This window comes from Kryptolebias marmoratus, linkage group LG13 (assembly GCF_001649575.2).
Source record: "Kryptolebias marmoratus isolate JLee-2015 linkage group LG13, ASM164957v2, whole genome shotgun sequence".
NCBI classification, from domain to species: domain Eukaryota; kingdom Metazoa; phylum Chordata; class Actinopteri; order Cyprinodontiformes; family Rivulidae; genus Kryptolebias; species Kryptolebias marmoratus.
The window spans coordinates 1408605-1434392 of record NC_051442.1 but is presented as its reverse complement, the minus strand read 5'-3'; the positions used below and the strand labels follow the sequence as shown (position 1 = coordinate 1434392).

Sequence of the window (25788 nt, the reverse complement as noted above, 5' to 3'; positions counted from 1 at the left end):
TGCACGCAGTCCTCAGATGAGTTTTTAATCTGACCTGAGTGGGACGAGCAGATGTCGACCCCGTCCTGCCTCTAAGTGGAGAGGCTCTTCATTTAATCTGGAAGCGGAGGAGACTCGGCGTAAACAAGGTGAAATATTAATGAATTAGTGTCGGTTTCCTTTGTGAGAGTCCCGAGAGAGACGCAATCTTTGCTGATAAAATCCACTCAGCTGCCGCCGATCCCACTGATTTCAGGACGTCAGGGGGAGTCGTGTCCGTGTGTCTGCAGACGCTGCTCGGGTCTGAAAAGACGAGGCTGTCCGAGTTTACCGGCACCGTCCATGGTCCAACCCTCAGCCCGGGTCAGGAGGCTCGGATCCCGGACCGGGAAGAACCAGATCCCGGATCCAAGCGGCTGGAAGCTCCACCAGGACGAGGCAGGTCTGCGTTTCCCTCCTGGACCTGCTGCCTCCAAGACCCGAACAAGTGGAAGACAAAGATGGACATAAAGTGGACGTCCTGTCCCCCCTCGAACCTCTCTATAACAGGAAATGGATTAGCTGGTCCTGGATCAGATTTGGACTCGTCCTTTCTTCTGTTTACGTCCCTTTATCAGACCCTCCAGGATTTCACGATGTTGCGATCGCAACCAATAACGCAAAATCAAGCAAACCCCGCGAAATCGCAACTTTTTGCAACTTTGCCCAAAACACCACAATTTTAACCCAATATTTATTGTTTCTAAAGTGATTCGCCACCGTTTCTGCGGTCTAGTCTCTTCTTTGTGGGTTTGTGTAGCGTGGAATACAAAATAACCCCAAATAACTCAGGAAGAAGACACGTGACGTCACTTCCTGTTAACATCAGAATGCCGGGAGCGTGCAGGAGCAGCGACCGAAGCCAAAATGTGCGCTAATGCTTCACATTTGCCCACAAAGATTTCAGCAAACCAGTTTCCTCCTCAGCTGCAGCTGTTTTGCACGTCCTGCAGTGTAATCATGGAACATAAACGCATCGACAAACACTTTGTGTCTGCAAAACATGTGAGGAGAGCTGCAGACCAGGGACAATCCAGAAATGCTCATGAATGTCAGTTTAGAAGCTANTCAAAGTTCTCAAATAAAGCACCTTTTGAGAATGTCAATGTTTGTTGGTAATTATCTTACAAAACTAGGAAGGATTTTTGGTTTATATATTAAAAGTTATGGTTGTTTATTGATTTTAGTAAAAAAAAAAAAAATTGCAACTTTTAGGAAAATGCCCCGTGAAATCAGGCATTTTAGCTGCAACAATCACAAAAAATGCCCGTGAAATCCTGGAGGGATTGGTTTATTGACTCTAAAACTACAACATCTCTGTAAAGAGTGGAAAAATCTGTTAAATCCCAATAAATAACACGACATTCCTGTTTCCATTGGAGACATTTTTACATCCAGTTCTGTCAGTCAGAAGGATCTGAGTGTTTCTTACAGATGTTAGGGTTTAAAAAAAGCCCAAAACCAGAGAGAAACTCAACCTCACGGTAGATTTCCAGAAGAAGAATGTTTTTATGAACTTTTCGCTCCAAATAAAGCAATAAGTTCTGCTCTTAAAGCAGGTGTTTATAAGTGTTTACAGATCCAGCTGATTTAAACTTCCTGACATGGTCAGGAAAAGCGGACAGATTGATAATAAACGAGTTATTTTCTCCACAGATCCAATTTAAAGATGGAAATCAGTGCCTGCGGTAAATAAGGCTTCGTATTCAGAAGGAAAGTCTGTGATCAGACCATCGTAGTTCATTTACTTCTGCAGGACATGAAAGAGAATAAAGCTGGTAATGTGGAGTGGTGATTACTTAGTGAGCGCATCAAAGCGCAGATAACTGGTTTTACCTTCCTCTCTTCTCTGTCCGTGTCTTCATCTCCAACCTGCCTGAATGCATTCTCACACTTCACACGGACAGAACTGAAGGTAATGAAAGGAGTTTGATTATAAATACAATAAAAAAGGAAAGAAAATCATCAGGTAATGTTATTTTCTGGGACCCTCTGGTTTAATTTGTGAGTCTTCGTGACTGCAGCCTGTGTGTGTTTGAGACGGTGGAGGAGAAAAGTTGCTGTCCTCACGCGAGCTGCATTTCCCATCAGCGCAGTTAGCTTCACGCCAAAAGCGCCATATTGGTCTCATTTACATGCAGCTCGAACAGTTTAGATGAAATTCAAGTGTTTAGTTTGAGAAATAAACCCAAACGCACTTCTAATCAAATACAAGACAGATGTTTCAGAATCTGAAACTCTAACAGAAGAAGAAATAAAGAAACACAAAAATTACTGAAGAGACGAAAAACCAGAGCAGGAAATACTGAGAGACAGAGAGGGTCGATTAAAGATGGCTCAGGTTGGTGGAGCGGGTTAGTTAGGTTGCACTAATTTGGTTAGTCAAGTTGCCATAAGCTGGTTGGTGGATTGGGTTGGTTAAGTTGCTTTAAATTGGTTGTTTGGGTTGGTTAGGTTGCCTTAACTTGATTGGTTAAGTTGCCATAAGGTGGTTGGCTGGTTGGGTTGGTTAAGTTGGTAGGTTAAGTTGCTTTAAATTGGTTGGTTAAGTTGCATAATGTTGGTTGGTTGGGTTGGTTAAGTTGCTTTAAGTTGGTTGGTTAAGTTGCTTTAAGTTGGTTGGTTAAGTTGCTTGATGTTGGCTGGTTGGGTTGGTTAAGTTGCTTGATGTTGGCTGGTTGGGTTGGTTAAGTTGCTTTAAGTTTGTTGGTTAAGTTGCTTTAAGTTGCTTTATGTTGGCTGGTTGGGTTGGTTAAGTTGCTTTAAGTTTGTTGGTTAAGTTGCTTTAAGTTGCTTTATGTTGGCTGGTTGGGTTGCTTTAAGTTAGTTGGTTAAGTTGCTTTAAGTTGGTTGGTTAAGTTGCTTCATGTTGGCTGGTTGGGTTGGTTAAGTTGGTTGGTTAAGTTGCTTTAAGTTGCCTGGTTAGTTGGTTAAGTTGCTTGATGTTGGCTGGTTGGTACTTTGTTTAAACCAAATAAACAAAGCGCTCCTCGCTGGATTGAACCCGCAGACCGCTGCTCCACATCTGAGTGAATTTAAAGTTTATTCTCCTGCGATTCGTTTCGCTCCACAACTAATAAAACCAATTAAACAAATGCATTTAGTGAGAAATATGCTGCTAAAAAATAAACGTAAACGAGTAAATATTGTCTTCTGGTTCCAGAACAACCACGCCCACAAACCATCATCAGTCTTTCAGCGCCATGATTTCCTGTTTTTAAAAAACTCCGTTTTACCAACATCTGAAACTGGAGGAAGGAAATGATGATTACCGCTGTGAGCTACAACCTTCACAGGTAGAAAACTAAGAGATTTCAAACTCCCACCTTCACACCTGAGCCATCAGAGGCATCGAACGCTCTGTCTTCTGCTGCGGTTCTCCGGCTGCACCGAGGCTGAACAGCAGAGCGGTGAGATCAGAGCTAATCTCCCGCAGATCAGTACAATTTACCCGAGTCGATGTCTGGGAAGGGTGCACAGCGTCCCGCCTGACCCTGAACACCTCCTCCTTCAGCTCCCTCAGGCAGGAGACTCACAGCAGAACCACCGGGCTGAACCAACCCAGGAACAGAGGGAACATATCCCACATCACCACCGTTCATCGTCTGTGAATGTTTCATTCTTATCAGATAGGTACAACCTCAGAAATATGAGAAATCCTGACTTAAAGAAACCAGTTCGGGTGTTTTTGTGTAAATATGATCAACAAAATTCAACTAAAAGGTGCCGTATTTTAATACAAACTATGTTAACATGTTTGGTCGCGATCCTTTCCTAAAGAAGCTGTATTTGATCAGATTAACGTGTTTTTAAATGATCCGAGTCCCTCCTGACTTCCTCCTGCTGGATTTCCGATGTTAACAAGCCTCTAATCCTGAACGCTAAGCCGACCGTTGTCTTTGCTCTCCGCCTGTGAAATTTAAGCACCTCTGGCCGCTCGGAGCTGTGTACTGTATTTATCGGTACAGTCGGCTGCTCGGCGGCTCCCTCGCTAAGCTCCGAGGGGAAAATCATCGCCTGAGTGAGCAGTGCTTATTTTGGAGCTGGAGTTGGACTCCAGGCGGGTCTGAGCGGGTGCAGCTTGCAGAAAAATATCAGCTGACCCAGTGACTTAAAAACCTCTGCTGCACTGCAGATATTTATTTAAGGCGGGTGGAAAAGGACTCGGCCACAGTTACAGCGGAATAAAAACACACCTGAGGTCAAATAATACACCTTTCCCCCCAAAGGTACATCTGAGCAACCATGCTGACAAAAACACGTGACGGTCGTCTTATTACGCCACATTATTTGTGTTTTAAAAGCTCCTGCAGCCAAAGTGAGTAAAAAATGATATTTCTGGTATAAACTGATGGTGTTTGTTTAAATTCTGGGCCCGTCTCTGCTGGAAGCCGCTCGGTGTCTGACTGAACTGCAGATATGTGCCGAGCTCCGTGGATTTCCAACGACCTCAGCCGGGCCAATTAAAGACCTTCGCAGAGTTTTAATGTCGGGGCAGGAACGACACAGAACCCCAGGACGGGTCGAACGGGTTCCAGACTCCAATTTACTGATTTCTCAGTGAATCTTTGGGGTAATTCAGACATCTGGATCTAAATATTTTCTTTACATGTGCAGTTGGTAGCTGGATTCAGATGTCCGGCACTAAATCCGGCCCGTTCCCGGAGCCAGCTGGACTCCATCACGGCTGCTCCTGGTCTGTGATGATGTTCGCGGAGGTCAGGACCTCCACGACTGTTTGCTAATCTCCAAACTAGGAAGTGAACTTGGAACTCTGTGCTGCCACCTGGTGGACGAACTGCCTAACAACCCTGCCAACTTAAAGCCCGGTGACGTTTGAAACGGACGTCCTGGTCCCTCTGGGTCAGGATGAGTCTTGGCTCTCTGTGGGGAAGAACTGCAGGACGGAGCCAGAGACGGACTGATGGTCTGGACTTTGTCTCACCTGTGGTCACGAGATTCTGGACCCGAGTGGCTGACCTGAGCTCAGACTCGGGGACAACCTGAGGACCTCCTCCTTTCTGGGAGCTCAGACTGGAGTCACTGCTCCTCCACGCTGAAGGAAGTCACTGAGGTGCTTCCTGTCAGAGGTTTTAGGGACCCTGAGGCAGAACCAGAACTCTCTGTCAGGATTATTTATCCTGTCTGGCCTTGGGATGAAGAACCAAACTCAGCAGTTTGCAGCAATCAGATAAAAAAGGAATCAAACAGAAAAATACAAACTTTAAGTTTAATGACAGAAAACCTTTTGGGAACTCAAAGGGACGACCGTCTGCCGGGGTCGGAGGTCAACACCGAGTCTGAGGAGACCAACCAACAACTAAAGCAGGTCACTTTCTAACTTTATGTCTCTAAATGAGGGAAATAACTCGTCTGTTTGGGGTTTGGTCGTTCACATCTTTGTCTAACAGAGTTTATTAACCAGTTGATGCTTTAAAGTGATTTTTTTTTGTTCCTAATTAGTTTTTCTGCTTTATTCTCATGAACTCTGGATGTTTTAAATAAGCTTGATTTAATTTAATCATCCTCTCTGCAGGACATCTGAGCTCCTTCCAACACATCCTGCCGAGGCAGAAAACGGAAAAGAAAAGATGGATGATCGGCTCAACGACACATTTATTTTAGTTTCCATCTTTATCTCCAGGTTTTTACTGAAAGTTCATCTGAAAATGTTCCCAGATTTCTGTCAGATGTCTGAGAAAGAGAACGAGCAGAAAGGGTGATAATGTTTTTCAACATGTCTGTGTCTGTTTGTTGTGTTAGCTGATTAATGTTTGGAGTCAATCGGATTCAAGATGGCCGCCACAGCTAACACAAACTCAGTCGGTTCTGCAGATGATGAGCTGAAGTTTGGCTGCAGGGTTTTATCTCCTTGTTTCTCGTTCACTCGGGGTTGAATATTTTCAGAATAAGAGCACGGGGAGGTGAATGTGTTTAAGATAAGTGCAGTGTTTGCAGCGTTATTTGAAGGTGAATCCGGCTGCAGGTGAATTTCCAGCCTGCACGTCGGCGCCTCAGACGGATCATTTATTCCTCGCAGGAATCTCCGCCGTCTTTCTGAAGCCACTGGAAGGTTGTTGAAGCACCGAACCACCCACCTACTTAGCAAATCATCTATTCAGCTTTTCTAGTTGAGAAGTTGACCTCCCCGGGTCCGGGCGGCATAATTTCTGCCTTCTTCAGCTCCAGAATATGATAATTTGATCAACAGCTCCTTAATGACCCTCATGCTGGGCCTCGCTGTCAAACAGATTTCATCATTTCCATTTAATTTAATGCTGAAATCTCGTGAAAACGGGGAAGTCACCATTAAGGCTGGATCTGTCACCACCTGAGGGCAGATTACGTTTCCCGCCTCGCTGCAGGGTGATCTTCGGCGGCTCTGACGCTCGGCGCCGCCGCCGCAGTTAAAGCAACTCTGACGCGTGCCGTCTCCTGTCAGGAAGATAAAAACTCATTTCTCTAAAAGGACGGCGCGTCACCTTCTCCCCCTCGAGTTCCCCCTCCTCATCTTCTCTTCCACGCTGTCATGTCGGCGCCGATCCGAGAGCCCTCTCTCCTCTCCTCTGACTGCTTACGATGCTAATATAAGCATCAGATTAGTCTGATTTGCATTTATTGGCTGTCAGGTTTACACATGTGGACGAGCTGCAGAATCTACTGCAGACAGAAATAAATCTTATCTTAAAAAGCTGCAGAAATCTATAAATGCAGCTTCAGCGACGAATTCAGGAAGAAAAATGCTCGATGGAATTATTCAAACCTTTTTATCGGCCCATAATTCAGAGCCTCTCAGCAGCCGTGACGTATGAACAGGAAATGATTCCGCTTATTGTGGAGTTTCCAGGTCAGGAAGTGTTGGTAGGAAGCGGCGCGTCACTCACCCATCACCCGGAGCCTCTCGGCTCCCACCACCACCTCCTGCTCGTCGGCGGAGAAGAGCAGCTTCCCGGAGGTGGATTTCACTTCAAACATCTTGCCTTGTGCTTTAAATCCACTGGATCCTGAATCAAACACAGAGAGAGAGACGGCATCAAAGAGGAGAGCTGGAGCTGACAGAAAATTATTCTGAATTAAAAAACCGAACAGAAGGAGCTTAATGTGTCCTGAAGGACTTTCCTGTATTTATCTCTGCAGCTTCAGAGTTTTTACTCTTTGTTCTTAATAAAATAAAAGATTGAATTAAGGGTTTGAGACGCTCGGTGTGATGATTTGGAGAGGAATATAAGATATTTTGGAATCTCTCAGAAATACCGTTTTCAGTTTGTTTTATTTTTCTGTTGTAGCTTCAAGTGTTTCAGAAATAAATCCTAAATCCTGCCGAGCTTCAGACCTGAATCTGTTCTAAGTTTGATAAAAACAGATAACAGAAATCATGTACACTTCATATAAAAACACAAACTGCCACGCAGCTGGTTGCTACGGTGATTCCCGCCTTTTTGTAGAGTAGAGGGGGGAGGGGCTAACTGCAGCTCCTCTCTGTTAAACAAACAAACTGCCACAACTGGTTTCTATAGTGATTCCCGCCTTTTTGTAGAGCAGATGGGGGAGGGGCTAACTGCCGCCTCAGAAAGGAAGGAGTAAAATGTGATGAAATGTAAATTAGGTTTTTGTTATAAATGTTATATATTTTTACCACAGTTTATGAATTCTGTAAATCTCAGGGGAAGCTGTTAATTCTCATCAAACTGGAAGGTCACAAAGTTTGGACCTAAAGTCATCTTACCTACAGAACCGTGACTTTTAGGAGCTTTGTTTCAATTAACCAACAAAGATTCCTTCAAAAGTAAAAATCAAACAAACCCAGAACACAAAAAATGCAGTTATTAATAAAAATAATGAAAAAAGGACACATGGAGAACAGGTCAGGGTGGACCTCATCCTGTTCTTGTCAGAATAATAAATTCTGAATAATTTCTGCAGATTCTACAAGATGTTTGTTTATGAACCGCGCCGCAACGAAAACTGGGTCACGGAGCGACACGACAGCGGCGAACGCCAAACCCATTGAGTTTCTGTTTGGGACTCAAAGTCCTGACCTCAATCCTGCGGCGGCGCCGTGGAAGGAGCTGAAGTAAGCACTTCCTGTCAGGAAATCATCGGAAACTGCAGATTTGAAGCTGCTTTGTTTAAGAAACTGGACCACGCTGATTGTGCGCTTCCAGCAAACGTTCAGTTATTACAGATGAAGTTTATTTATTCCTCAAAGGACGGTAAAAAAGGGGATAATTTTCCTCAAATGGATTAGAAAAACAAACACTTTGTGATTTTCTTAATAAAGTCCGTTTACCGGACGGACTCTAATGAAGCGGAGCGGAAAAATACAACTTTTAAATGAAACAACTTTAACAGAAACTGTGGATTAATCAGTTTACAATCAGTGGCTTAATAAAAACAAACAAAAAGAAATGAGATTTATTCAGTTTTTAGGTCCATTTTAGCTCCATTGAATCTGTTGTGAATCCGAGAAGCAAAAGTTTTGACCCAATTATGACAGAAATCATGGAGACGTTACCCACAGGCACCAACGAGGCCAAAGGTAGAAAGGTCAGAGGTCAGCTGGGTTGTTAACGACGATACTTTGAGAAAAGCAGGAAATATGTTTACGTTTGAATTCAGTTTGTTTGTTTTAAACCACAAACAATAAAGATGTTTTCCTGCGTCAGAGGTTTAGATTTGTGAGCCGGTAAACAAACTGAAAATGTTCCAAAATAAAAGATAAAAAACAAGCTTTTTGTTGAAAGACAGATGTTCTAAAAACAGCTGAACTTTGAGCCACAAAACTGAAAAAACCTTCAGATATTAAATCAGAGACAAAAAACCTAAAACTAACAAATAAAGCTGCTCCAACAAAGCATTGACCACTCAGAGTTCACATCGCAGATACTTATTTATTTACTGCTCCTCGCAAAACTTCATCTCTCCCGATGGTAATCTCTCAATATTTGTTAAAAGCCGTTTGAGTCATTTTTGTGTTTGCTGAAGTAGACTAGCTGTGGCGGCCATCTTAAATTAGGTTTAAATAGTAATCACTTAAAGATGTACATCCAGTGGGTTATAATTTGCTTACAGAGACACACTAACAAATACATGATCGCCCACTTTTTATGGTGGCAGGAGATGATTATCTAAAGGAATGATTCCCAAAGTTGGGGTCGGGACCCCAGTGTGGGTCACTCAACACCAAGTAGGGGTCCTTAGATCATCTCCAGATATCAACTTACAATAAAAAAATCTTAGTTTTTATGCTGTTTGCATCGTATTCGTTACAAAAACTTGAAATACAAATCATAAATTGATTAAAAAAGTAGCATAATGATGTTAGGACTGTTTGTGTTGTCATTATGTTCTTATTTAACAGAGTCATTAGCGTTTTTGGATGTTTAAACAGCCAACAGATGAGGTTAAACACCTATGTTGCTGTTATTTTATGGGTCGGAAGCTGAGAAGTTTGGGAACCACTGCTCTAAAACATGACAAAATACGTCAAAAACACCGAATGACTTCACGTTCTGCAGACTCACAGGCCTCCGTCTCTTCTCGGTACAAAGACTGAGACGGCTCTTACCTGTCAACATGAAAGGCAGGTAATCATGTAATCGTTTGTCTGCGTCTCCTCTGAGGATGAACCACCGCAGAGACTTTACAAAAACTCTACATCCGGTGAACTCTCCTCTCAGTTCAAGACGGCCGCGGCAGACGGCAGATGTTACCAAACACAAAAATGGCTTCAAATCGGTCAGTTTTACAGATATAGACCTAAAATTTGCTGAGAGTCATCCCAACGGACGCTTAAAGCTCTAGAAGACCAAACAAGGTCCTGGTTGGAAACGTTGGCTCGGAAGGCAGCGAGGGAAAAAGCTCCTTTAGGTTCTCGTATCTAGCAGCGTAAAGTTTATCTCAATTTAATTTAGTCAGCAGACCTAATTTAAGCTGCAAATTTAACAGACAGATGTTTTTTCTTGGATTATTTTGGTCCAGTTTTGACAGAGCGAACACACCTGCTTTCCTCAGGTTTTTTTTATCCTGACGGTCAGGAATACACAAAGAAATTATAAAAAAACCTGAGCAGATATGATGAAATGCTTTGAAACTGCAGGCACATATATATGACTTGTTGATGAAATAAACATGAGAGATCTCCGTCCAGGTCGGCTGCAGACTTCAGATGCAAACCAACAAACTGGTGTCATGAAAGGAAAACGCATTCAAGTCCGACTCAAATTGCTTCGTCTAATTCGGCGGCAGAAAACACTCTCCCGTCGAGTGTGACTGATTGACGCGCAGAAAAATTGATTGTGTCACTCTCCATCTTGGACGTGGAGCTCTTCCCTAAACACGAGCACAGCTTACTCATCCGTGAGAAACACCGTAGCGTACTCCAGTGGCGTCCCTTTCAGAGCCACGAGGCAAATGTCAGCGCACTCTTCTAATTTGAAAGACACTTCCTGAGCTCGTTTCACACAGACCGAGCACGACTCGCCGACGGCTGCGAGCTGTTTCAGAGCGCGGCAGGTGCTGATGTAAAGAAGAAACCAAGATAAAAAAAAAGAAAAGAAACAGACGATAAATTCATGAATACTTAATGGGTTTAAAATCTTCATTTACTGACATTCAGTCAAGAAAAAAACCTATCTGCAACAAGATGTGAAATATTTAGTTTATTAAACTTAAACGCCTTCAGAATAAAGGCCTAACAGTTCTTGAAGGAATGCATATCACCCGCCGACGTTTCGCACCATCTCAGGTGATATCGTCTCATCTGTGAACGTGTTGGGCATCACTCTCAGCTACTACCACATCAAACTTTAACTCAATGTCTGCAGAACTAAACCAACAGATGAGCATCTACAACTGATGAACCCGGGGGTGTCCAGTCCTGGTCCTCAGGGTCTCCATCCTTTTTTTTTTTTTATTTTTTATTTATTTAACCAGGTAAACCCCATTGAGATCTAGATCTCATTTTCAAGGGGGACCTGGGCAGAAATCTGCAGTGAACAGCAACCTGGTTACAAAACAAAATTAATTAATACATATGCACAAGTATAAAACAATTTAAAAACAATGACAATGTTTAAAAGAATCTTGTTGCCTGTTTTTAAGAATCGCTCGAAATAAGTCCAGTGAGATCAGTTCTGACATCTTTAGTTCTGACTGGAGCTGATTCCAGGCTGAAGGAGCCATTACACTGAACGCTTGCTTTCCTTTTTCAGTTCGGCAACGTGGAACATACAAAAGAAAAATGTTGTTGGAACGCAAGGAATGGGAATTAACAGATCTTTGTAAAAGAGAGTTTAGATAAGCTGGAGCCAGACCGAGTAGAGATTTATAAATCAGGATCATCAGGTGATTGATTCTCCGTACACTTAAAGGAGGCCATTCAGCTTTTGCATACAGTTCACAATGATGTGTGAGACGTCTGCTACCGGTTACAAACCTTAAAGCACAATGATACACAGTATTTAATGATTGTAAGCATTTGTTTGAAGCATTCATATATAACACATCTCCATAATCCAAAAGTGGCAGGAATGTTGCAGCTACCAATTTACTTCTAGCTTTGAGAGAAAAACAAGAACCATTTCGGTAATAAAACCCAATTTTCATTTTCAGTGTTCGTAGCAAATTTGCAATGTGATTTTTAAAAGAAAGCTCTTTATCTAAAATAAAGCCAAGATATTTATAATTACTGACAAACTCTATTTGTGTCCCTATAGCAGTGGTAAGTAATGGATGAATCTGAGATAATGTCCTAGAGTGTGAAAAAATCATTGCCTTTGTCTTATCCACATTCAGAACCAACTTTAAAGTTTGTAAGCGGGCTTGAACTACATTAAAAGCAGACTGCAAGTATTGAATTGCCTGTACAATTGATGAAGAACAGCAGTAAATCACTAAATCATCTGCATAGAAATGATAAGAAGCATTTGACAGATTTTCACACAAGTTATTTATATAAATAGAGAATAAAAGTGGGCCAAGAACTGAGCCCTGTGGGACACCATTTAAAACTGTACAGTTAGAAGAAGTAAGGCCAGCCAACTGAACTCTCTGGGTTCTGTTTGATAGGTAATCAGTTACCCACATGGTGGCCTGCAGGTTTTACTTGTTCCTCTGCTCCAGCACACCTGATCTGAATCAATGGGTGATTAACAGGCTTCTGCAGAACATGAAGAGGTGATTTAACCATGAATCAGGTGTGTTGGAGCAGGAAACAGGTAACACCTGCAGGATGGAGACCCTGAGGACCAGGATTGGAGACCCCTGGTTTAACCTTTTAACCCAAACAAATACAGACACAAGTCGGTCGGTTTTACAGATATTGAGCTAAAATCTGGGGTGGGAGTAGCTGAGAGTCCTCCCCATCATCTGCTCTGAGCATAAACAGATCGTATATTTCTGTTTAAATGTTCGGCACAGTAGGTGGCACGTCACCCAGACTGGAGATCTGACTCAGTTTGGTTTCAGACTCCGATAACTTTTAACCATTTATTGATCCAAAACAACTCAACTAAGGCTGAGCTCCTCCAGCAGGAACACATGACCCACAGAGGCTGCTTTATGGGACGAGAACATCCTGGTGTTTGGAGTTTATTGACCTTCCAGCTGAAGGTGCTGCAGGTAAACCGGTGCTTTGAACAGAACATGGATCCCGTTAAACAAACATCTGAGCCTCACCTGTGACGAGCTGCGTGAGCAGCTGGTTGTTGCTGTTCACGATATTGACCGAGACGTTTCGAGACGACTGCAGGAACAGCGGGCGGCCCTGCGGAGACATCGACCGGGTTATCACAGATTCAGCTTCAGGGGTTAAACACAGGTACAACATGCCACAGCAGCATTAAACTCTGTCCTCCTGGGTCATCTATTGTTGAACGTCTCTGTTCTGCTGAGGTTTCAGATAAATGATTCAAAGTTCAACATGAAAACTTTCTTATCAGGAAGAATTTTACAACAAATACCTTCAATGATAATTATTCACACAGGTGCACTAAGGTTTGATTCCTTGTCCCTCAGCAGGTGTCTCCTGGACTTCAGGCTTCTGGCTGATGTTTGACTCTTTCTTGGCAGATTAGACCGGTTGGTTTCTTGGACTGGCCCGGTTTTGAATCAGAGTCCACATTTTTCCAGCCGGGTTGAGGTCGAGGTTTTGGAAGACCAGTGGAGAAGATGAATGTCAGCCTGATTTATCCTGATTGTCCTGTTGGACCCAAATGTGTCCAAGGTTCAACCCTACAGCTGTTGGTTTGAGGTGAAGTTGAAGAAGTTTGTAGTCCACCCGCTCTGTACCACAGCATGATGCTACCACCACCATGCCTGACAACTGGTTCAATGTTCTGAGGTCTGAAAGCCTCACCTTGTCTCCTCCAATCATCCTTCTTGTCTTTGTGTCCGAACAGTCTGACCGTCAGACTGTTCCCCAGAAGACATTTGTCTCGTCCGTGTGGACAGGTGCAGGTTTCAGTCCAGCTTGAAGGTTCTGGGGCTTCTTTCTTGGTCCTCTCAGTCCACGATGATGTGAAACCGGCTTCACTGTGGACAGGGACTCAGGTAGACGGGGACTCTGGCAGATGGGGACTCTGGTGGGTGGGGACTCTGGCGGACAGGGACTCGGGTAGACGGAGACTCTGATGGGCGGGGACTCTGGCGGGCGGGGACTCTGGCGGACGGGGACTCTGGCGGACAGGGACTCGGGTAGACGGGGACTCTGGCGGGCGGGGACTCTGGCGGGCGGGTTCCAGCAGGTTCCAGTTCATGGCAGGTTTGAGCCATGCTGGTTCCTGAGCTTCCAAACCAATTTCCCATCTTTAGAGGGGACAGTTTGGGTCTTCGTCCAGGCCTTGAGACAGTGGGGACACATCTGAATAACTTGTGTCCAGCTGTTTGAATTAGTGATCCTAGAATCTGAAGTAGTGTAAAAATGGCTCCAAAAGACTTTCCCAACTTCTGTGAATCTAGTTCTCTGTAGATCTTTGCTGAGTTCCAGAGACTTTAGCAGCTGCAGTCCATCATGATCACCAATGAGAAGCTAATTGGCCTCGTTAAGTTGAGACTTTACAAATTTAAACTTGTGCACCTAATTCTTGTTTTTAAAATCATTGAAGTTGTGTGTTTTAAAATCCTTCCTCCCTGTAAAAACAGATCGAGTCATTAAAAGCCTAAAATGAATCGAACCTTCGAGTTGTGATGACTTCACCTGCTGCAACATTACAGCGACACAAAGAGAAACAAACGGAGTTTAAAAAGTCAAACGCTTCATCCTCCTGCTTCCCTTTGATTACTTCCTTCTTCCCAGAATGCCTTGCACCGATGTGTAATGCTGAACACGTTGGACGCTAATCTTCACGCCTCAGTCAACTTCCTAATTAGAGATAACGGGCTGACCATTGTGCTCCACTCCGAGCCGAGGAGTGTGTGTGTGAATATTACCGATAACATTCTGGCCTTTTGCAAACCTCCTGAAGGTTCGACAGTCGGCGTGACACACGAGCAGGAAGTTATTACAACAAGCAGACTGTGCAGCGAAGGTACGACATGAAGGTTCTGTCATAATGTTCCACAACTTTGCTGCTTCGCTCTTTCTTACAGACTTCTTTGGAAACAAATTTATTTATTTTAAATCAGGATTTTTGTTGCTCGGAGTTTTATTTGTCTCAATGTTTCTCAGCGGTCGACAGATTTCCTCGTCAGCAGCAGGATTTAAATGTTGAACGTTTATTTAAACCTGAACGTCTGCAGATAAATTTAAGGCCCAGCCGTTTATTCCTTTTATCACCATCTCAACAGAAACTCTAAAATTAAAGGTTAGTCCGTTAGTCTGAAACCCTTGAACCGTTTTGAACCGTTTCATGTGAGTTTCTGAGATCTCTCAGGACGTCACGCCCAGAGTTTGGGATGACTCTCAGCTACTACCGCCTCAAATTTCAGCTCAATATTTCTAAAATTAACTGAGCTGTAGCCATTTCTGTGTCGGCTAATCGATCAGCCGCAGCAACCATCCTAAACTGGATCGACTCCAGATACCTCCAGTGGTTCACGAGATATTTTACTAACAGACAGCTGACTCCAAATAGTTGATAGAAAACAGAGAGCTTGTCCAACGTGTCGGGGATGACTCCCAGCTACTACCAGGTCAACACCTGAGGTCGATCAGCTGTGGCAGCCATGTTTATTGAGCTGACTCTTCGCTGACAGACACACCTTCGGCTCATAAACACGTAAAACACACAATTAAAACCAGATTTTTACCGTGACTGAAGAGGTCGACATTATAATTAACCAGTTTTTATTGGCTGATGTGGAAGTTGTGCCCCCCTCTGCGCACGCCGTGTGTTTTTCCTACAAAGTCAACTTCAGGATGCAGCGTTCGCCACGTCGCCATGGTGACAGCTCGTTCCTCCTTCGTTAGCTCCCATTACCCTCAGCTGAGCCGAACTCACTCAGAAAAGTTTAATTTGGTTTGGATTTGTTTCATCTTTGGAACAAAAATGTCACACGGGGAACATTTCTTGGGTTTATTAGCCAAAGTTTTCCTGCAGAAGAAACTTTTTTCCTTGTAGACGACTTGTATTTTATTACTTCTGGATAAATTGGTCTAAAATCGTGACGATGATGTAATGAGCTTGAAGTATGAGCTAACATCAATCAGATAAAACAAACCAATTATCTGACTGATCCGATAAGGCCAAATATTCGGGTGTTTAGCTCTAAAATGGGAAGTTTTCTGTCTCATTGTAGTTTTTTTCCTGAAATGCCTCAGAGAGCCGACAGCAGGAGCCGTTAGCCTCTTCACGTGTTCGCTTTGTTGTTCTGTGATGCCGGTAAAGCATCAGACCACATTACGCCCAGCGGGAAACCCTCTCCTACAGAGAGACCGGGAGGGAGAACTGACGCCGTTCGATGTGAGATTTTCTGAGAGGTAAGTCTGCTCTGAAGGTTAAAAACAACTCGCGCTGTAGAAGGTTTACAGGAAACGGTAAAGATTGTGAGCTGCAGGCTTCGGTTTTATTTCATTCAATTAAAAACAACAAAAAGTTGTTTTTTTGTCATTTCTCTGAGCGTTGCACAGTCTGACCTTTAGGGTGAATCTGTCTTCCTCTTGTGAATCATCTTTCTCTCTGCAGAACGATGGACTCCAGATGACCTTTGACCCTTCCCAGATTGACGGGCAGCAGCTGCTGCTCCTCTGAGGTCATTGCTGATGTCTTTCCGCCCTGGCGTTGTGTTAACCCACAATGTAAGAACAGAATCAGGACGGAACCGTTTCAGAACTGATGTGTAAAAACCTGAACTTTCTGTCCTCGTTTTGTTTTTCCTCCCTTTCTGCAGGGGGCGCCACAGCGAGCGAACTCGCTCCGAAGATTTGGCGACTGTTTGACGCCGGATTTCCTTCCCGACCAATGGGACCTGGGCTCCGACCCGAACCCTGACCACCGAGCTCCCGCCGCCCCCTTCTCCACATCACTATAAATCAGGAGTTCTGGTGTCAACGTGTCCTTCAGACTAAAAACACCAACAAACAAAACAAAACTAGTGAATTAGAATGAATTGAAGGGCCTGAATCTGAAGCCTGGACCTCAGACTGTTGGCAACTAGTCGGAGACACAAAACACCCATAAAAACAAACAAACAGAGTTGGTAATTATGACACGTTTGTACGAACGTAACTGCAAATAAACTGACATTCCTGCAAACTTCTTTTGTTGCAATTTAGTCCCGAAGTCCCCTAATTATGAATTATTATCCCATAATTATCATTCTCTGTTTTTGTCTCCAATGAGTCACAATTTGGTTTTAATTTGGTCTCCAAACCCTCCCAAACTGGTTCCACATTTTGACTCACCGAGGCTAAACCCAAACTGGTTTTGAGAGAAAAATCCGTCCCGTGAATCTTTTCCAACACGTTTAAAATTCCAGCGAGTCACACAAGGAAACTGAGAACATTTGAAAACGTTTTGAGACACTTTAGAGACTCCTTAATGAGTCCCCGACAGTCACAGGCTGAACTAATCATCATGAATTGATTGTTGGTAAACAATCCAAAATATCTCGTTTTGGACAAAACGAGATAACAGGAAACACAAAAATGGATCCACTTTAGTCAGTGCTACAGATAATGAGCTAAGTTTGGTGTGGTAGTCGCTGAGAGTCGTTCACATCATGTTTTGAGTTTTAACAGAACATTTAAGGTCTTTTTTCAAAATTTAAACCATTTGGAGTCAACCCTGTTAGCGAAATATCTCATGGATTTTAATGGAACTTTTAGGAGGTAATTATTGGATGTTTGTCAGATATTAAGCTGTAATTAGGTGTGGTAGTAGCTGAGAGTCATCCTGACACATTCAAGGTTTGACTAAAATGGCTCCAACAGTTCTCATCAGGAGATGATCGTAGTCCAACTGGGGCCAGGCGCCGGGCGATAAGCATTCCCTGTAAGAACGCCTGGCCTTTTCCTGATTCCTCCTGAAGCTCGTTTAATACCAACCTGTCTGCTCCTCCTCAGCCTCTGCTTCATTTTTCTATTTTCAGTCTGATTTCATATTCATCTCACCTCTCAGTTTAATAGTAGAAGACATCGTCTCCACTTCCAGGACTCTTCTGGCAGCAATAAATATGTATATTTTATGAGGAGGACTATAATGGTCTCCAGCCACCGTTGATGTACCTGCCAGCTAATGGGCTGTATTCATCAGATCCTGATAGATATCCTCACGTATCGGCCGGAGCCAAAATAAAACGCTGCCTGAACATACAGCCAAATCCTCCATCGGGGATAATATCTATATCTGCCTCCTGGAGAACTCCACTTTTTTTCAATTTGGATATTTCACTCCTCGCTGTGAATATGTTTCAGTCCATGTTTAACTTGGCCGACTTCCTCAGACTTCCAATCCCTCTAATTCAGTCCTCCACCATCTGTCTGCTTGTTTCTGACTCCGTCACCACTTCCTCCTCCCTCTTATTCATCATCTCCACCTCCATTGTTGCTGCCGCTCTCTGCACTTCCATCCTGCATTATCGCGCCATCTGTCCACTACCTGCTCGCAGAGATTATTACTTCCTGTCCTTATCTGGCCCATCTCCTCCTGCAGATGTTGAAGAGCGGCAGGAAGCGTCTGAGATTGATACTGACGGAATCAAAACAGGAATATCAGAGTTTGTACCTGGATCTGGAATAACACCAGGAAAAGGGCCACTAATTCCACCATTAGGTACTACACAACCACCCCCCAAACCCACTCTGGTTATCGTATTTTGATGCTTTTAGGGTTGTTATTATTTGTCGTTTTCCTGTTTATTTATCTTCTGTATATTGTTTACAGTCTAACTGTTTCTGCATAGTTTTTTTTTTAAACATTCAGATATTAAAACATTCAACTTGATCGGGAATCAGGCGCTACGGCTTTTGGCTTTTGTGACTTTTATACATTTCAAAATATTTAAAATTTATTTACAATTTTCTTTCCATAGAAATACATTCAGCTCTTTTTATTTACTTCAATATATTGTTGTCCTTAAAATATACTTGGTTTAACTTTCGGCTAGGATTGCTCTACCTTCAGATAGACTGTTGCTACTTTTATCTAGCCTGCCGCTAACTTCATCTAGCCTGTTGCTACTTTCAGCTAGCCTGCCGCTAACTTCATCTAGCCTGTTGCTACTTTCAGCTAGCCTGCCGCTAACTTCATCTAGCCTGCTGCTACTTTCAGCTAGCCTGCCGCTACCTTTAGGTAGCCTGTTGCTACTTTCAGCTAGCCTGCCACTACCTTTAGCTAGCCTGCCTCCACTTCTGGCTAGCCTGCCCCTACTTCCGGTTAGCCCGCTGCTACTTTCAGCTAGCCTAAATCAACCTTCAGCTCGCCTGCCGCTACCTTCAGCTAGCTTGCCGCTACCTTCAGCTAGCCTGTCGCTACTTTTAGCTAGCCTGAAGCAAATCCCTCTAGCCTTGCACTACTTACAGCTAACCTTTCGCTATTACCAACTTTCAGCTAGCCGTTTGCTACTTTCAGCTTGTACCTTTCTATTTTTAGCTTATAGTTAGCATTTTGCTAAAACTGAAAGACAGCATGCTTTTGTTTTCCATGAGTGCACGTTAGGAGAAGTTAACCTGTGTCCCAGAACAGAAAGCTTAGAGATTTAAAAACATTTCAGATCCTGCCGGGAAGCTGTGGAGCAAATCTGCCAACATGACAGGAATTTATATCTGAATCTGGGACTTCTGACGTCTTGAGAAAAGAATTTTAAGGACACCTGTTAGAGCAGAAGATGCGCCTGAGGGACGTGGACCACGGTTCAGATTTTCAGGTGACCTGGTATTTAAGATAAAATGTCAGGTCACGACCTGGTTGGACTGCAGGACGGCCTGATCTGACTGAACTCGGAGGAGTGACGCAGTATCTTCTAAAACAGAAATCTGTGCTGGATTAACTCTAACCACTGCTCTCCTCAGCTCCAAACATTTGTTCAGACTAGGAATGCTTCACCAGAATATAAGAGTAAAAAAGTAGTTTTTTATGCACAGCAAACAGGAAATGTTTAGAAGACAGTCTGTGCAGTTATTACTGTCTCATTGGCTCATTTTGTCTCACTTTAGTTGAGTTTTTAAATATTTCCCTATAGACAACAACAGGATTTGTTAAAACAGTTGGTCTTTATACGACTGAACTGGAGTTTTGGTTTTATTTCTTTTACACGACCAACATTTAAGCTCACATTTTTGGAGATTTTAACCACAGATTGTTCAACTTTATTTACAATTTTCTTTCGATAAAAATACATTCAGACATTTTTATTTACTTCAATACATTGTTGTCTTTAAAATAAACTTGTTTTAACTTTCGGCTACCCTGCCGCTACCTTCGGCTACCCTGCCGCTACCTTCGGCTACCCTGCCGCTACTTTCGGCTACCCTGCCGCTACCTTCGGCTAGCCTGCCGCTACCATCAGCTAGCCTGCCGCTACCTTCGGCTACACTGCCGCTACTTTCGGCTGCTTGTGTCTAAACTTTCCAACGTTTTTGTGAATAAACTCTTCCTGTTCCGACTCTTCTTACACGGTTCGTACATCGAAGCGCAGATCTTTCTGTCCTCTCTCACTGCTGTTAGACTGAGGAGTTGTGTTTGAAATCAGAGGTTTTTGTTCAAAATAAGTACAGAAAACCGCTGAAGAAACGTGAGACAAACAAAGTTCAGGAATCGTTTTTACATAATTACCACTTTAGAGAGAAAAGTTGATGAATGTTGGAGTTTCAGGCACAGCTTTGTTGAAAACTGTTTTCTGTTTCTTCAGGAATAATCTGTTTATCTGTCGTCTTCCATGTTGGATGGTAAAGTTTGGGAGGAATAAATAACCGTGTGGTCAGAGAGGCTGACATTAATGAGGCGGTTTTCTGTGAGTCACTTACTGGTTTGGACTGGATTTCTTTGGCATAGAGAGGTTGGAGGAACTCAGAGTCTCCCTCCAGTTTCAGGCCCTTTTCGGTTATTCTGAGGTTACCCATGCCGTCCTGTCGGGAACAGAGACAATCAGGTTTAGTTCAGGTTCTTATGGTCTGTAACAGAGAAACAAAAGTCCCCGAACAATCAGCACGAACAAAAAACCATCAACTTTGGGACGAAGAGTGAGAAAGGTGTTCATCCTCTCCTTCAAAGACCTTTTCTGCCTCCTCTCCATCCTTCCATTCCTCAGGTTTAACCAGAAAACGGAGATCAGGACCCGGGTTGATCTGCGTCGTGTGAAACGCATTAAAATCCCGGAGCTGTTGTTGCTGCGGTGGAAAATTATTCCCCGGTGGAAATCGCAGCAACTGTCAAAGACGGCTCGCAGGGGTTGGATCAACTCAGAGTCTGATGATGAAAACCAAACGTAAGAAATGAGAGACGCAGAATAACTCCACCGCCTGCTGAAGGTTTTAGATTCATGTTCCTGAGACGGTTTATTGGTGAATCGTCCAATTAGGGAGCGGTGACGACACGAGTCGGGGGTGGTACCAGGTCTGCTCGGCTGTTCAGACAGGAAGTACCTTTATTAAACCAACAGACGCGTCCTTATTGTCCATGAACCCGAGGAAATGAAAACAAGCCGTGTAGGAGTTCTTTGTATGCAGCAGAAATGGGAGTAAAACAAGCAGCGAAAGCAAAAAAGACCAACAGATCCAGATCTTTATCTCAAACCATTTTTTACTCAAGAGGTAAGTTCTTGTTCACAACAAGAAATCATAAAAACAGAGAAATTACTTTTCAAAGAAGCTGAATGAATCTGAATTTTAACATAAATGTTATTCTAAGCCAAAGAGTGAAAACCCCAAAAAGCAGAGCAGCCAACCGACCGAACATGAGGAGAACAAGGAGGCTAACAGCTGGAGGCTAACAGCTGAAGGCTAAACTGAAACCAGGCATGGGACGAGAGTCCGCCTGAAAAAACCCAGAAGGAAATCCGGCCAAAAACTGAAACTATAAGAGCAAAAAAAATTATCTAATTTAAAGAGAAGAATCAGCTTTTTATGAAAAAATGCAGAGAGAACAGCAGCTAAAAGCTAAAATTAGCATAATATTAGTTAAATGCTAAAATGATCGATTAGCTAAAAACTACAAGTGAACAGACTTTAGGCTAATATTAGAATAAATACGAGCTTTTATATGATATCATATATTTTATGTATATATCAGGGGTGTCAAACCCAGTGATGCAAGGGGGCCAAAATTAAGGGCCAATCACTATCAATATTTATTAATAATTACATAAATTAACCTTGGTTTTAGATGTATTATGTCAAATCATTCATATAGAAATATCTTTTCCCAGTTACAGATTATACAGAATTTAGGGCAAACAAACTTTAATGAACACAGACAAATAGATCAAACTTTAAAAAGCTCATCATTAGCAGTCATTTCTTACGCCTCACTCAGCTTTTAAATGAATTTTTTAACATTAAAACAGACAAAAACCTGATCATACAGAAATTAAAACTATATATTGTTGGCTTCTAAGTCACTGTCAGAGAAAACTTCACTAATTAGGCTCAGTTTTTTAAAGCAAAATAAGAACCAGAGACTCGATCTGTCACAGACTAGAGGGCCGGATGAAACGTTACAGAGGGCCGGATCTGGCCCGCGGGCCTTGAGTTTGACACGTGTGGTATATATTAAAGTGTGTCCAGGGAACACGTCGCGAGTTGAGCTTTTAGAACCGGTTTGTTCTTCTTCTTCTCTGTAAATGAACTCTGACCCGGGCTGAGTTGATGGTTCTGCTCTCACCAGGCCCGTCTGTCAGATCCAAACTGAGGTTTTACGCTTTCAGAGCGCCGCTGACTGTAGGTTCAGGAACTAAAACCAGCCAGAAATCCCTCCACATCGGGTCAAGGAACCAAACGATCTCCACGGTTTGACTCGGCCTCTGAACTCCTCGGATTCTTTGAGTCTTTTATTAGTTCTGCTCCTGATCTCGCACACTTCCTGTTTCATTTCGAGCTCTGCAGGCAGCGCCGGGAGGTGAGATCCGTGAATAATTGAGGAGAAGCTTAGGAGTTCCTCCTCTCCTTTGCATTTTTATTTTCAGGTTTCAGCCAAACGCCATCTGTTTTTTTTATTGTCTTATTAAAACCCTCCTGCTTGGTTTCACATCTCTGTTTTCTAATAACTTCCTGTTTACGCTCGCTCATGTTTATGCTGATTTGATTTTGCCAAATAAGAATTTATTTATGACCATCCTTACTGTTCAAACCCAGAAACGGTTAACTGATGAAGGAAAACCACAAAAAACCTTATTTATAGTTCACAGAACCCAAATCAAGATGGCTGCCACAGCTAACCACTAAAAACTCAGTCCATTTTAGTGATATGGAGCTAAAATTTGCCGTGGTAGTAGCAGAGAGTCGTCCCCAACTTGGACTCTGAGCGACGACTGATCAAACAAGGTTTGTGCTGAAAACTTTCTCTCTGTCTGTTAGCAAAATATCTCACAGACAAAAAGACAAATTTTATTGAAATTTTCAGGAAACAATCTTTGTGTACGTCTACAACCGAGTCAGCCCAAATCAAGATGGCCGCCACGGCCAACTGATCTTAGAAAAGAACAGGAATCGTTGCAGATCCGGAGCTCAGATTTCGGTGTGGTGGTCGCTGAGAGTCATTGTGACTGATGGAGTCGACTCCGTTTCAAGATGGCCGCCACAGCTAATTGACACAAGCCAACTGGAAGACTCCGGATCAGCCTGACCACTGGTATTAAATTAAATCTTTAATGTTTCTACGGCTACATTTCCTTCATTCCTCGCGACGAGACGAAGGTTTTAGACTCCTGAAGCGCGGCGGGCGATATGCATTCCTCCAGAGATCGTTCTGTCAGCAGCTGATAAACTATTTATGGTATTTCGGTGTAAAATGAGAATCTGTGTTCTCCTCTGTTTTCCTGGTTGTTTGGAACGAGCGCCGGGGAGGAAAACCACATCTGGGCCTCCCGGTTCCCTCGGTTCTCCTGCAGATTTATTCGGCCCAGCAGTGAGCAGGAGGAGACAGACACGAGGAGCCATCTTCACTCTTATCGGGATCCAGTCCTCTTTTCTTCATCCGTCTCCCTCTGAAGTCGACATCTTCAGAGCTCGCCGCCGTCGATAGCGCCGAGCTCCTGGCCTGTTATTGAGTGTCTGCTCGATATGCATCAAGCCACCACCCGAGGCGAACGCAAATACAGACGTCTCCAGAGCAAATATTACAAGGAGTCAGAGTTTCTGCGCTGCACACTAATCACAGCGCTGCGTGGTGAAAGGTGGAAGGTGTTTGAGTCCTGCTACAGAAGACAAGCTCTTCTGGGACCGACTGTTTGAACTGTTGCACTTCTAAACGCTCTCACACGACAGCGCCGCCGCCGCCGCCGCCTTTAAAGCACTGAGGAAACGGCTTTTTCAGATATTTGGGAAAAATATTTTGGGTAAATGAAAAAGACGAGGTTGGAAACAAAAAGCAGCTTAAAGGTGACTGACAGGTTTTATGAAACCATCAAAGTAATTATTGGACGAACATCTGATTAACCTTTGAGGTCAGCCTGATTCAAGATGGCCACCACAGCCAACGGATCTTAGAGCTGACAGCCAGCCCCAACAAATACTCCAGCCTTGACACACATTTATGTGTGTTAGCAAAATATCTCTGGAATCAGTGGACAGAGTTTAGATTGAATTTACTTTTGGCACCATTCAAGTCAAAACCAAACAGGCGCCCCCTAGTGGCCGGCTGCAGCACAAGTTAAAGTCCACAAACAAATTTCCCATCGACGTCAACAGATTAATGTAGTTTTTTTACTTTGCAGCTATAAATATATTAAAACATTTAGTTGTAACCAGTTTCTCAGAACCTGAACCCTGACTGCGTGTTTGGACTCGTTCAGACCGATTCTGGCTCCAGAAACACAACATGGCTTCACTGTAACACAATGAAGGCACTTCTCTTTTTCCCTCCGCTCCCTGATCAAAAAAAGGTGGCACCACGGCAACCAGCTGCAACCAGCTGCAACCACGGCAACCACGACAACCAGCTGCAACTCAGCAGATCGAGTCACCGGTACTTATATTATTCAAGAACCAGTGACTATACTCCATATTGGATGGAGGGATGGATGGATGGATGGATGGATGGATGGACGGACGGACAGACGGACGGATGGATGGATGGACGGATGGATGGATGGATGGATGGATGGATGGTTGGATGGACGGACAGATGGATGGATGGATTGATGGGTGGATGATGGATGGTCTAACATAAAGACTGTGGTTAGAAATGGATAAAAATCGTTTAACGTTGGTTTCTGAGTTGACTGCTGGTCCCAGGCCTCTGCTGCTGGGATTTTGTGGGTCATACGTTGAAAAGCTCGGGACCCGGTGGTTTAGAGGATGCGGCTTATTGAAATATATCAAACTGAAGAATCGTAATCCAATCCAATCACGAGGTCGGCCAAGATTCACAGCTCTGGCGTTCGTGCATCTGAAATGCAAAAATCCATGGCAGGAGGCCATAAAATTGGAAAACGTTCCGATGAGAATACAGGAGGAGTAAATAATGTATGACTGTGGATAAGCAGATTTAAATCACTGCCTCTGTGAATCTCAAACATTTTAACACATTCCAAGATATTTGTCAAAACAGACAAATGTTTCTAAGCCACAGAACATCGGAGAGGCCGTTCAGAACGAAAGAACAAAGTCCTAAATGTGGTCCTTACTGAACTGAATTTATTCTCTGCTGTTTAAGAGCCGGGGAGCTGTCAGGGATTAGGTGTCGACGAATCGAACCTGCGGCTTTCTGACCTGAAGACCTACCACTGCACCACTGGTACTGTGGCGAAGATTTAAACACGGTAAAAACAACATTCAGACATGTTACACCACGTTGGCATTAACACGGTTCAGAGCCATTTAAGTCCCATTTATTCAGAGTTATCCACGGCTCGACTAGATATAAAAGAACGATTAGTGACCTCCCACAAGTCGGAGCAAAAACCAAAGATTAAAGAATCACTTTTTGTTCACAGCTTCAGGGTGAAGGCAACAAAATGCTGCTCAGATTGTTGCTCTCTGTCAGAAGCAGCACATTATCCAGACCCTCCAGGATTTTGCGATCGCAACTATTAACGCAAAATCAAGCAAACCCCGCAAAATCGCAACTTTCCTGCAACTTTAACCCAATATTTATTGTTTCTAAAGTGATTCTCCACCGTTTCTGCGGTCTAGTCTCTTCTTTGTGGGTTTGTGTAGCGTGGAATACAAAATAA

At 43.4% G+C, this 25788-nt stretch overlaps 1 protein-coding gene and 1 long non-coding RNA gene across 4 annotated transcripts in view; one reads left to right on the top strand and one right to left on the bottom strand.

Moving 5' to 3' along the window:
• sgcd (sarcoglycan, delta (dystrophin-associated glycoprotein)) overlaps positions 1-25788 on the bottom strand; it is a 202888-nt gene that overhangs the window by 37152 nt on the left and 139948 nt on the right. For both annotated transcript variants that reach the window (XM_017432744.3, XM_017432743.3), the window contains 3 exons: positions 20423-20524; positions 12697-12784; positions 6903-7022 (listed from right to left, as the gene is read on the bottom strand). In XM_017432744.3, coding sequence (XP_017288233.1) covers positions 6903-7022; positions 12697-12784; positions 20423-20524 — 310 coding nt within the window. The remainder of the gene's footprint in view (positions 1-6902; positions 7023-12696; positions 12785-20422; positions 20525-25788) is intronic.
• On the top strand, positions 14340-17167 carry LOC119617602. 2 transcript variants are annotated; one of them, XR_005233938.1, is made up of 3 exons: positions 14340-14546; positions 15779-16255; positions 16348-17167. It is a non-coding gene; the product is annotated as an uncharacterized LOC119617602 (long non-coding RNA). The 2 variants fall into 2 exon arrangements; XR_005233939.1 differs by having other exon boundaries at positions 15757-16255.